Source organism: Myotis nattereri, assembly GCF_964212035.1.
Source record: "Myotis nattereri genome assembly, chromosome: 16".
Lineage (NCBI taxonomy): Eukaryota > Metazoa > Chordata > Mammalia > Chiroptera > Vespertilionidae > Myotis > Myotis nattereri.
In genome coordinates, this window is record NC_138091.1 from 26363981 (window position 1) to 26377163 (window position 13183).

At 41.6% G+C, this 13183-nt stretch overlaps 1 protein-coding gene across 1 annotated transcript in view; it reads right to left on the reverse strand.

The window, feature by feature from the left end:
- Nucleotides 1-618: 618 nt before the first annotated feature.
- CRLF3 (cytokine receptor like factor 3) overlaps nt 619-13183 on the reverse strand; it is a 36748-nt gene continuing 24183 nt past the window's right edge. Inside the window, exons 7-8 of the mRNA XM_081109605.1 lie at nt 3147-3259; nt 619-2306 (exon numbers count right to left, since the gene is read on the reverse strand). Of these exons, the coding sequence (XP_080965731.1) occupies nt 2050-2306; nt 3147-3259 (370 nt within the window). The 3' untranslated portion in view covers nt 619-2049. The remainder of the gene's footprint in view (nt 2307-3146; nt 3260-13183) is intronic.

Consider the following 13183-nt stretch of genomic DNA (forward strand, 5'->3'; position numbering starts at 1 on the left):
AATGGTGCTGGAGCAATTAGACATCTACATGAACAGATATGTTCCCAAATGAACTTTAACCTAAGTCTCACACCTTATACAAAAATTAAATCAAAATGGAGCACAAACTTAAATGTAAAATGTTAAACTATAATACTTTTAGGAAAAAACATAGGAGAAAATCTTTGGGATCTCGAACTAGACAGAGTTCTTAGACCTGACACCAAAAGCCTAACCCCAATATTTAAATTAGTTTCAGATTTCAAAATATTAAATGAAATCCACACCTGTCTAAAATTAAGTTAGGTTTAAGTCACTTCTATAAATAGGTAGATTCTAGAAGTATAAGACACCATTCTCCAGTGGAGGGTAAGAAATCAAGATGCTCAATAAATGTTTGCTGAATGAGGCAATAAGATGACATTCTGGAGAAAACTCGTCTATATTCATTCAATCAAACATTTATTGTGCATGTGTTAAGTGTCAGGCACTGTGCTCAGTATCAGAGGATATAGTATAAGTAAACTTATATACAGAATATAAGTATACGTAACTTTTCACAAGAAGCTCTTTAGTCCCTCTTCTTAAAAGATTAAAATTGGATTCGAGTATCAATGCAAGAAAAAAAAAATACACTCATTTAACTTTCAGGTTTTTATTTTTTTAGACAGCTGGATAAGGCATCTACATTCTAGCACATCTTTAGTGAAAGATGACTTACTTATATATAAGGCAAGGGAAAAAAGGTCATGATTGTCCAACAGGGAATCTGAATCCCCAAATAAATTATCTTACAAAAATATCAAACTTGCTTTTCTACTTTTCTACTGTTAAAAATGAAGAAGAAAAAATTCACATTAAAAAATTCTGTAGGCTGGTATATAACAAGTTAAGGTAATCATTTTACACACTCAGTATGTCCTTCAAATAAATATTTTACACAAATTTAAGTTGTCAAAAATAGGTCAAGTATTTATCCTATATTTGGTCCGCCAAAAGACCATTTATAAACTGACATTAAACTGGACTGCAGTTCATACCTTTAAAATGTTAACATGCATATCACTGTGGCTGGATATGCATACGTACATGTTCCATACATGTGACGTGGCTAACTAACACTGCTGTGCATACTACTTCCACAAGCAGTTTCACCCTGTAAAAGTCCTCTAGCCTATCATGAATCAAACTGTAAGAAAAGAACGAAAGAAAATACATTGCCTATTATAGACATTTGCTCAGTAATTACAAAAACTGAAAAAATTATCATGTTTGGGGGACTTTAAGAATACTGACTATGTGATAAAATTCAATACTGCTTACAAATGCCTGATTATGAAGAACATATTCAACACTTACGTGGAGAACACACAAGTGAATGTATATTACAGACTCAGGCTTCTATCTGGCCTAGTCCTGTTGTTTTATACTAAAGTCTTACATGGCCCTGGATTCATAAAAGATGGAGATTTAATAAAATAATGATACATTAAGTTTTTCTGTTCTAATAGCCAACTTTTAAAAGTACAGTGGAGCCCTGACTGGTTTGGCTCAGTGGATAGAGCATCGGCCTGCGGACTCAAGGGTCCCCGGTTTGATTCCAGTCAAGGGCATGTACCTTGGTTGCAGGCACATCCCCAGTGGGGGTGTGCAGGAGGCAGCTGATCGATGTTTCTCTCTCATCGATGTTTCAAACTCTCTATCCCTTTCCCTTCCTCTCTGTAAAAAATCAATAAAATGTATTTTTTTTAAAAATAAAAGTACAGTGGAAAGGTATAGGGCTTTCTGTATCTCCTCATATTTTAAAAGCCAATTTGTTTTATTCATTTTATTGTGATGTGACATTTTAATTAACACTATGCTAAAAATAAAAATGCATTACGCTTTTGTCCATAATATTCAAGTTTCTTATTGCTAAAATATTCCAAAATAAATCCAGTAAACAATTTCCATTTCCAATGGCTTAACTGAGAGATGAATCAAACAAGTCTTTTTAAATAAATTACAACTAAATTGGGCTGAGGATAGCTACATTAAAACCCTGCAAACCAAAGCCAATCATCCAAAAGTTTAGAACACCAACACTTTCCATCCAGGATAGAAAAATGAGCATCCAAAGTAAAGAGAACCACAAGATTGATCAAGTACCCAGTCAAAAACCACTTCTCTGTTATTTGAGCTAATAGTTACTCGAAGCTTGAAGTTTCCGCCTTCGTTATTATTGGTGGATCCTAGAGTCACAGCTTCAATGTCAAATGTGACAGTGGACCCAGAAGTAACGGCGGGCAATTGATTAGTCATTTCTTTTCCATTTACAAAAACTGCACCTAAAATGTTAAGGTAAAAAGTCATTTACCTGAGAGCAATAGCTAAGAATTGAAATAGAGTATAGATTATTCAGAACACAGCTAATTTCCTAATTCAAATAAAGAAAACATTTTGGAATGCCAACTGGTCAAAGATAATGCATTTAATTAATCCCCATCCTCATGGCAGAAAGGAAAGTTAAAGCTTTCATTACATTTTAGAATTCTGGTCTAGGTAGAGTTCTACTCTTTTAGAACAGAGACTATGAATTTCCCATATGGATGGTATCAACAGAAGTTTGACTCCGTTATACAATTACATCCTGTGGAATAACAAGATTGTTTCACATGGAATGAATAAGAATCTCGTTCTACCTGCTGCTTAATCCACACCACAAAATATGAACATATCTTGATAGTGACTTTTGAAAGTGTGATTACTGTGAAGTAGGGGACCAAACATTAGAGCTATATAACAAGTTAAACCCCCTCCCTCGTTCCCTAATCTACGTTTAGTTGAGATGACCCATGCAAGCAGGATGCAGAGGCAAACTCCCTGGAGCAAGTCCCAGCCCACCCAACTCCAGTCACTTAACCGCCCTGTGGCTCAGCCTTCATCATCTATAAAATGGATGGAATACTATTCCCCACTTCAAAAAGTTGTTAAAAGGATTAAATAATTTATATTTATAAAGGGTACAGAACAATGCCTGGTACACAGTAGCCATTTGGATATGTCATTAAGACCTATATCTTCTCATCTCCTGCTATAAATGTGTGATATTGGGACAGATTCATATCTTACTATAGTAATTAACATATAGAGATATGTCAAAGGACAGACAGTGACTTATCTCTTACCGTTTGTACTAATGCACACTGCTTGGTCCCGCTGCAGAGAGTCATATCCATTCTGCCTTTCCGCACACACTCCGATACTGTCTCTTCTGTCTGGTTGGCCCACAGTTTCAACTCTGTAAATGAGGGAGAAAGAACACCCAATTTTTTTTTTCCAAACACGAACTGTAACAGTTATTAAGCTATAAAGGAATAATCTCATCACAACTGCTCTTAATAGCTAATAAGAATCTAGAACTTCCTAAATTTCAGGCACTGTTCTAAAAATTTATCTATAAATCACTTCATTCAATTCACAGAACAACCCATGAGGTAGGTAGTATTATTATCATCATATCCATTTTATACATGAGGAAACGGAGGCACAAAAGAAAAAACAAGGTTGACTAGACTGACCCCCATCACTTGGCTCAGTGGTGGAACTAGGACTCGATCGCACGCATTGTGACTGAAGAGTCTGTGTTAACTATTTACAGCTATAACAGCACCTTTCTATTTTATGTTCTGTGCTAGACACATAGAAAACTTGTTATACTTGCCATTATAATAAGTCTGACTATTACCATCATCAATATGAGAGTCTAGCAATGATTTGATTACTGTTTATCAAGTACTTAAAGCCTTTAAAATAGACATACAGTCTTTTAACAAGGATAATATGGCCTGGCTGGCATGGCTCAGTGGTTGAGCATTGACCTATGAACCAGGAGGTCATGGTTTGATACTGGTCAGGGCACATGCCCGGGTTGGGAGCTCAATCACCAATCAGGGCGTGCAGGAGGCAGCTGGTCAATGATTCTCTTTTATCATTGATATTTCTATCTCTCTCTTTCTCTCCCTTCTTCTGTGAAATCAATAAAAATATTTAAAAAATAAAAAATAAAAAGGATAATATGATTACAAACCTATTTTGCTTGTAGAACTTCCTATGTGGAAAGTTTAAGCACTTCCTCTTGTGTTTTAGTCTCAAATAATGCATCATCATGTACTCTAGAAATTAAGAAACCTAAATATAAAGGCCAACCTATATTGCTATTACCAGGCTCATTTTCCCCACCATTCCAAAACGGCAAACTTTGCTAGGATAGAAAAAGAAAAAGAAAAGTGAATAAGGAACAGGCTGTAGCTTTACCAAGGGCAGACTGTGATTATTTATACTCAGTGTGGCTTCAAAGTCTTTTGTGGAAAAGTGGGAAACATACAGGGTCATAGTAAATATGTGAGCAAGTTTCTGAAGTCATTGCATTTCTAAGCCAGCCGTCTAAAGACGTATGGGGAGGAGGGAGTGGCATCAGTGCTATGACAGAATAAAGTGCCAGGCCTCACTCTGCCACAGAAACCCTGCTTTAACAAGGACATGCAGCCTGAAAGAGCTGTATGAGGGTTCCAGAATCTAGTTGAGAAGCTGTAACACTCTAAGGGAGCACAGAGCTGAAAACAGCTGCACTGAAACGGAGAGGAAGAACAAGTTCACTTTCCCCGTGCCAGCCTCTCCTAAGCCACCACAGCTCAGTGCCAGGCAAGAACACCTGGCCTCTGGCTTTTCCTTCAGGAGGGAGAGAGTAGAGAGTGCATCCAGCACTCCAACTCCGTGGGGGTCCCGAAGACTTGGCCTCTGCCGTGCCTCACTTGCAGCACTGTAGGAACTGGCGCGGTAGGAATGTCTGAATCTGCTGAGACCAAAGATGAAGAAGAGTGGCATCCTGTGGCCCACGCGACTTGGCGTGACTGGGAGAAGGCACATACGTAACTCAAGGCTTCTCTCCTTTAGGAGAGAGGGAGAAGAGCAGAAAGTGATTCTGGTGCACCAGAAGCTTTTCATGGGGCCACACAAAGGAATGGTGTCTGTCTCACCTGATGTGGGGCGTTGATGAGGAGCCCACATCCTCTGGATGGCTGGTGGCATTTGAGTACAAGAGGGCACGGAAGCCTTGCTGCTGTAGCACCAGAGAACTTGCAGTGCCACAAACAAGCACCAGAGGGAGCCAGCAAGGCCCTCTGAGAAATTGCACACACAAGCCCAGGGAAATCACACACACAAGCCCCCACCAAAGGATTTCAGAGGCCCCCTAGGATCTCTAGTAGGCTCATTTGTGAGAGTCCTCTCCTGTACAAAACCAGGCAGTAAAGATAGGAAAGGGAGCTGTTTTTATGTGTGTAGATTCCAACACAAAATTACAAAACATGAAGAAAAAAGGAAATATGACCCAAACAAAAAAATAAAATAGATCTCCAGAAAATTATCCTAATGAAATGGAGGTATATGAATTATGTGACAATTCAAAATAACCATCATAAAGATGCTCCACATGCTCTAGAAAATGAGTCAAAAACAACGAAGAGATAAAAACATATTTTAAACACTAAGTAATTTTGTAGCTGAAGAATATGATAAACTGAAAATTTCACAAGAGGAATTCAATACCATGTTCAATCAGGCAGAGGAAAGAAACATCAAACTTGAAGACAGGTTACTAGAAATTATCCAGTCAAAGGAACAAAGAAAAAGAGTAAAGAAAGTCTGACTTCTGGAAGAAGAGAGAAAGGGATAGAATACCTATTTTAAAAAAATAATGGCTAAAAACGCGTGCACACGCACGCGCACACACACACACACACAAAGAAATAATGGCTGGCCTGACTAGTGTGGCTCAGTGGTTGAACCAGGAGATCACAGTTCAGGTACATGCCTGGGTTGCAGGCTTGATCCCCAGTGTGGGGCGTGCAGGAGGCAGCCAATCAATGATTCCCTGTCATCATTGATGTTTCTATCTCTCTCTCCCTCTCCCTTCCTCTATGAAATCAATAAAGATATATATATGTAAATATATATACATACATATATATATATATATATATATATATATATATATATATATAATGTATTTAAAAAAAGAATCAGCCGAAACCGGTTTGGCTCAGTGGATAGAGCATCGGCCTGCGGACTGAAAGGTCCCAGGTTCGATTCCGGTCAAGGGCATGTACCTGGGTTGCGGGCACATCCCCAGTAGGAGATGTGCAGGAGGCGGCTGATCGATGTTTCTCTCTCATCGATGTTTCTAACTCTCTATCTCTCTCCCTTCCGCTCTGTAAAAAATCAATAAAATATATTAAAAAAAAAAAAAGAATCAAGCAATGACACATAAATAAGTGGAACAACAAGTCGATATTTTACTCTCCCTTCCTCTTTCTCTAAAATCAATTAAAAATTTTTTTAAAAAACTAAGAATTGGTTTTTTGAAATTATCAACAAAATTGACAAACTTTTTAGTATATGAACTAAGAAAAAGAAGAAGATGCAAATAAAGTCAGAAATGAAAGAGGAGTCATTACAACTGATGCCACAGAAATGAAAAGGATTCCTGAGACTTCTATGAACATACACCAAAAATGGATAATCTAGAAAAAAATGGATAAATTCCTACAAACATAACTTACCAAGACTGACATGAAGAAAGAAAAAATAGATTTATAAATAGAAAGTAGATTAAATCAGTAATCAGAAACCTACACACACACACACACACACACACACACACAGCCCAGGACCAGTGGCTTCACTGGTGAATTCCACCACACATTTAAAGAACAATTAATGACAGTCCTTCTCAAACTCTTCCAAACAACTGTTGATGAGGGAGTCCTTCCAAACACATTTTATGAGGCTCATTTTATCCTGAAACCAAAATCAGAAATAGACACTACAAGAAAAGAAAACTACAGGCCCATAACTCTGATGACTACAGATGCAAAAATCCTAACCAAGTACTGCCCTGTTGATGGGGATCTACAATGCTGCAGCTGCTACGTAAAACAGTATGGAGGTTCCTCACAAAAAGAAAAGAAGAACCACCACATGATTGGGCAATTTCTCTTCTGGGTACACATCCTAAAGAATTCAATTCCGTGAGAAGAACACAATATTACTTCTATATTATTCCTGCCAAAGATGCATAACCTGAACCAAATCATTAAGAAACATTAAACAAACTTAAATTGAGGGATATTCTATAATTGGTCTGTATGCTTCTAAATTGTCCAATGTCATAAAAGTTAAAAGATTCAGAAATGGAGAAACTGTCCCAGATTAAAAGAGACTAAAGAGACGACTATTATAACACGTGATGCAAGATTACCTTTTCTATAAAGAACATTAATTGGAACAACTAAGTCTGATAAGGTCTGCAGGGTGGGCCCCCCGATAGTGGACACTAACAGCATGATTCAGCATGGGAGCAGGTCACCCCGGAGAGACCGGTCATGTGATTAGAGGTTTGAGGCTTTGAGCTACAGCATATCAGTCCAGTGTCCTGGGAGGGCAGGGAAGGTGAATGCTGAGTCAAGCAGGGAATGATTTAAGCAACCATAAAAAATCCCCAATAAAAACTGGACACCTTGGTTTGCAATACTCCTTGCCTACGGTCATGCTGAGAACAACAAAAGCTTCATGTTTGGAACCTTCCCAGACCTGCCCCTATGCATCTCTCCCGTCGGTGGATTCTGATTTGTATCTTCTTGCTATAATAAAACTGTAATCATAAGTGCAGGACTTTCCTAAGTTCTGTGAGTCATTCTAGTGAATTATAGAACCTGAAGGTGGTTGTGGGACTCCCAGAAATTTGAAGCCACCTGTGACCCATCTGAAGATAGGGTGATCTTTTGGAGGACTGTGCTCTTAACCTTCAGTTTGGCCAACTCATTCAACTCTTTTTACAATTAATATTAGAATGCTGAATATGGTTTATTCCTCATTTCTGGTAATATTTTTGCTGGCGTGTTTTTCTCCACTGTAGAAAAGATTCACTGCTCTTTTTTTTGTTTTGTTTTTAATTTTAAATATATGTTTATTGATTTCAGAGAGGAAGGGAAAAGGAGAGAGCCTGGGTTGTAGGCTCAGTCTCCAGTGGGAGGCATGCAGGAGGCAGCTGATCAATGTTTCTCTCTCATCAATGCTTCTATTTCTCTCTCCCTCTACTTTCCTCTCTCTGAAATCAATAAAAACATTAAAAAAACAACAACATATGACTGATGATGTCCTTCCTTTACTCAATATCCTCCAATGGCCTCCTACCTTACTCTAAGGCAACACAGAGTCCTACAGGGCTAGACTGTCAGTATTTGAATCTCAGCATCACTATTAATGATCTGTACGACCTCAGCAGGTTGCTTAATCTTTCCACATCCATAAAATGTATCTCTACCTTGTGAGGATGTAATGAGCATTTATAGAAATTAACTCAGTAAGAACTAATATATAGTAGGGCTCAACCAATGCTAACTGGCTATTATAATTTTGTACTAGAGGCCCGGTGCATGGTTTCGTGCACATTGGAAGGAAATTAATTAGAAGGTGGTCAACGGGGCGGGACTGGGAGAGACAGGCCAGACACGCCCTGGAGCCAACCTCCCGTGATCCCTCCCTGGCCAGACACACCTGGGGCCCACGGTGGGGCTCAAAGGGCATCTGCAGAGTGAGCAGAGTCCCTCTGGCAGATGGGGTCCCTCGGCCTGGCCTGCAGGAATTGGGCCGAAACTGGCAGTCCGACATCACCCGAGGAGTCCCGGAGTGCGAGTGGGCACTCTGCAAAGTTGCTGTCACTCGGCAGCTCCTGCATTGAGCGTCTGTCCCCTGGTGGTCATTGCGCATCATAGCTACCGGCCAGTTGGCCAGTCAGCCAGTCACTTAGGCTTTTATATATATAGATAGTCTAGCTCAGCGGTCACCAACCTTTTGGACCTCACAGACCACCTATTGGCAACTGTTGGTCTAGCTCACTTGTAAAGTCATGAACCCTAAGATTATATATATACTAGAGGCCCAGTGCACGAAATTCATGCACGGGTAGGGTCCCTAGGTCTGGCCGGCGATCAGGGCCAATCTGTGGGGTGACCGGCGACTGGGGCCGCCCGCTCACACCGCCTTGGCCTGGCACAGCCCACTCACCGGCCCTGTTCCCCGCCGCCATCTTTGGGGCAACCGGCAGGGCGATCAGGGCCCCCACTTGCCTTGCCTTGGCACTGCCCATTCACCTGCTCCACCATTCTGCCGTGGCCCCACTATCATCAGGGCCCACCGGGGCCAGCAGTGCCTCCACTGCCACCCGCTGCCAATGCCCACCATGTACCATGCCGCCCCCTGGTGGTCAGCGCACATCTAACTCCCGCCCGGGGGGACAATTTGCATGTTAGCCTTTTATTAGATAGGATGGCTAATATGCTAGGTGTCCCTCCGACTCTCCGACCGGTCCTATGATGCACACTGACCACCAGGGGGCAGACACTCAATGCAGGAGCTGCCAAGCTGCAGTGACTTGGCAGCAGCAGTTCTCGGGTGATGCACCCCAAAACCAGAGAGGAGGGAGCCCAATTCCTTGCTGGGCTGCACGATTCCACCTTTGGTCATGAGTTATGTTGTTGCTGGGGCACTGTTGGCCCAGAATCTGGTTTACTGCACACTTGCATTTGTGTTCCACACCCTGTACATCAGCAAATTTACAGAGTGACCTCTCGCACCCCGGGACCCCTTGGGGGATGTCGGACTGCCGGTTTAGGCCCGATACCCACAGACTAGGCTAAGGGATCCTACCTGCCAGAGGGACCCTGCTCACTCTGTAGACACCAAGGAGGGACCGAGGGAGGTTAGCTTCAGGGCGTATCTGGCCCATCTTGCCCAGTCTCGCCCTGTCAGCCACCTTCTAATTAATTTCCTTTCAATGTGCATGAATCTGTGCACTGGGTCACTAGTAGAATATAAACCTGATTTGGTTTTACTTGCGGAAGCCTTTTGTTGGGGGGGAGCTCTGTATGCAGTATCAAATGTCCTCCTTGTCAATGAGTACAGGTGACCTCCAAAAGAAGCATTTCTTTGAGGAATTAAAGAAAAATCATACAAAGCCTGTCCAAAAGAATATGCTACCTTCCTGGGGTTCTTTCTGACTAACTTCCCATCTCTGTTAACCCAGACATACTCTTTATTTGCTGTTCTTTGTATTTTTTCTAGTCTATATTTTGTCTTGCTTTGTTTCCCTGAACTGTCCTTTCCAGCTCTGCCTGAGAAAAAGCCTTTACCAACCCTCACCTAGAAGTAACTTTTCCCTCCTCTAGATTCCTTAGAGTCTGGATAATTCTTATACTAATTTATAAGCTGCCTGCTCTACGTGGAGCCAAAGTTTCTGGTTTTCTCTGTTTCTTAAACTTGGTACTCCTGCCAATATCATGTACTGTAAATACCATCGGAGTGGAATAAGGGTTGATGAAACAATCAGCCTCATTTAAAAGACTGGAGTTTATCCGAACTGTCCTTAGAGTTTAGAAAAGTAGTTTTAAGACAGAAAGAAAATAGACAGTAAAAAGTCCAAGAAACAGTCCTTGTAGTTACAAAACCGTCACGGGGATGTGAAGTACAGCCTAAGGAATACAGTCAATACATATGGTGCCAGGTAGGTACTTGAAATATCGGGGGTGGGGTGGGGTGGGTAGGACACTTGAGCAGAGATGCCTGCACTTGCCAAGCTCTGCAAATTACAGTTTCCTGAGCAAACAGATGACTGTTGCTGTTTTAAGCCTCTAAGTTTTGGGGTGGTTTGCTACACAACAATAGAAAAACGGAACAATGATTTTGTATGTTCTTTGAAGGGAAAGGTTATTATTAAAAATAGCTAGCTTATTGCCCCTGATTAACTGCCTCACGTTACTTGCCACAGGCAGGGTACGCAGTGGTTAAAAACACAGACTTTGGGGCTAGATGGCCAGCATTTGAATACTGACAAGTCAGTCTCTGTGCTTTAGTTTCTTTATCTATAAAAGGAAGACGACAACTTCTGAGGCTATTAGGATTAAGGAAGGCTGTTTGAAAGGAAGCTATTTTAAAGAAAAGAGGTAGTAGAGAAGAGAAAGTAAAAATATGGCTTAAAAATAGTAAGATAGGAAATCTTAGAAGGAAAGGGAAAGCAGGAATGCTCCAACAGGAAATCGGGGAGAGGCCTGGAAAGAGCGGGTTGCTAGCAGACCTGGGCACCAAATGAAACTGGGCTGTAGAGACGGTTAAGAGCCAGCCAGTGACTGGTTTCTTTGGCTTCAGCAGCTCGAAGCATTGCAGAAACTGCAGCAGGAAGTAGACTGGACTGAGCAACAGGGCAGTGCCTACAGGAATACAATCTCCCTTCTAAGAGACCCTCAAACACCCTAAAAAAACTGAGTAAAGTTTACCTTTATTAAGTAGGCCTATGGTTTCCTACCTCCTACATGGAGGTGCCCCGCCCCCCCTCCCCCCCCCTCCCCCCCCCCGCCCCAACTCACATCTTCTGACTTAATTGCTGATGCCTGAAATTCTTTTAAACAAGGAGAGAAAACATTTTCATTTCCCATTCAGAGAAAAAAAAATGACAAAAATGTAAAGGTCTGGCTAAGATAATACTGAGCTTAACTAAGATTCAGATAATTACCCTGCCAAGAGGGGCCCAGTCTGGCATCTATGGAGGAGGAGGCAGGAACTAACGAATGGTTTATTGAGCCCTACAGTCCACAGATAGTAAGAGGATTTAAATTAAATCAACAGATATTCATTGAATGACTTAAGAAAGAAACCTAAGTTGCCATCTATCAGACCTTTTCTGTGTCCGAAGAGAAAGGGTTTAAAAGCAGGACACCATCCACCACAGACCATGGTCACTGAGAGGAAAAAGAACTAGGCCACTGTCACAGGAAAACTATGGATTTCAGCGCTAATGAGAGTCTGTTCACTCTCCCAGGAAGACAAACAAGAAGCAACAGAGACCAGCCATGAAGATCACAGACTCTGAAGCCAGACTGCCTGTATTTAAACCCCAACTCCGCCATTTACTAGCTACGTGACAGTGGGTGAGTGACTTCTCCATGCTTAGCATCCTCATCCTTAATATGAGTAACTGCACATATTTCACTGGGTTATTGTGAGAATCAAATGAGTTAATACTGAGGCAGGATAGTAAGAAGCTAGGAACATTCCTGGGCAAGTGGAATAGAGAAACTGAGACACAGTAATTAAACAAGGCCGAACAGCTTAAACAACTTACAGACAGCTAGTGAATCGCAAGACCTTATCTTCCCTAACCAAGGGCACTTGAGAGCAGACGGTTTATACCTCTCCTCCCTACCAGAGAATAAATAGCTTAAATCACGCTGGTCAGGGAGATAGAGGACAGAGACCCAATTAATGCCATTTGTGCCAGCCAAACCCAAGGACAGATAAACTTAGGGAACAAATAACAAAACCCCGATTAGAGCCAGACAGATCCAAGATAAAAGGAAAACAGTAAAGTAGACCAAAGAATAATCCCAAACTCCCCTATACACTCATTGTGAGGCATCAGCATATTATAATCACACTTGGCAAGCTGATGAATATTCTGATGAAACCCTCCCCTAAAATTCTCACAAGCACAAGAGAGATAAACCCTCAAGACAAAAAACACCAGTGCCAGCTCGCTCTAGAGCACACCCATGCCTCTTCGCGGGCATGAACTTTTTACTTCCTCCTAAAGGCTAAGGGTCCCCACGAGACTTGCAACCAGGGAAGTGGTCGGCAGGGACAGCTCGTCCTGGGCTTACCCCCGATCCTGTCTCCAAGGTCCCCTTTTCTCTAACTTTCCAGTGAGCTAACAACAGCTCTGCTCCGCCTCACTTCTATCACTGTGACCTTCACTTCCCAGTGAGCTAACAAAAGCCCTGTGCTAGCTCACTTCATTCCCATGTTTCTAGGGAGCCAAAGCCGAGCACTGCCTAGGCCAGCCGTGGGCAAACTACGGCCCGTTTGAAATGAGTAAAACTAAAAAAACAAAAAAGACCGTACCCTTTTATGTAATGATGTTTACTTTGAATTTATATTAGTTCACACAAACACTCCATCCATGCTTTTGTTCCGGCCCTCCGGTCCAGCTTAAGAACCCATTGTGGCCCTCGAGTCAAAAAGTTTGCCCACCCCTGGCCTAGGCTCTCTCCTGCTGCTTCTTCTACCCTAAGCCCTTCCTTTGTTTCATAGTCCCCAGTTTTAATATACAAAC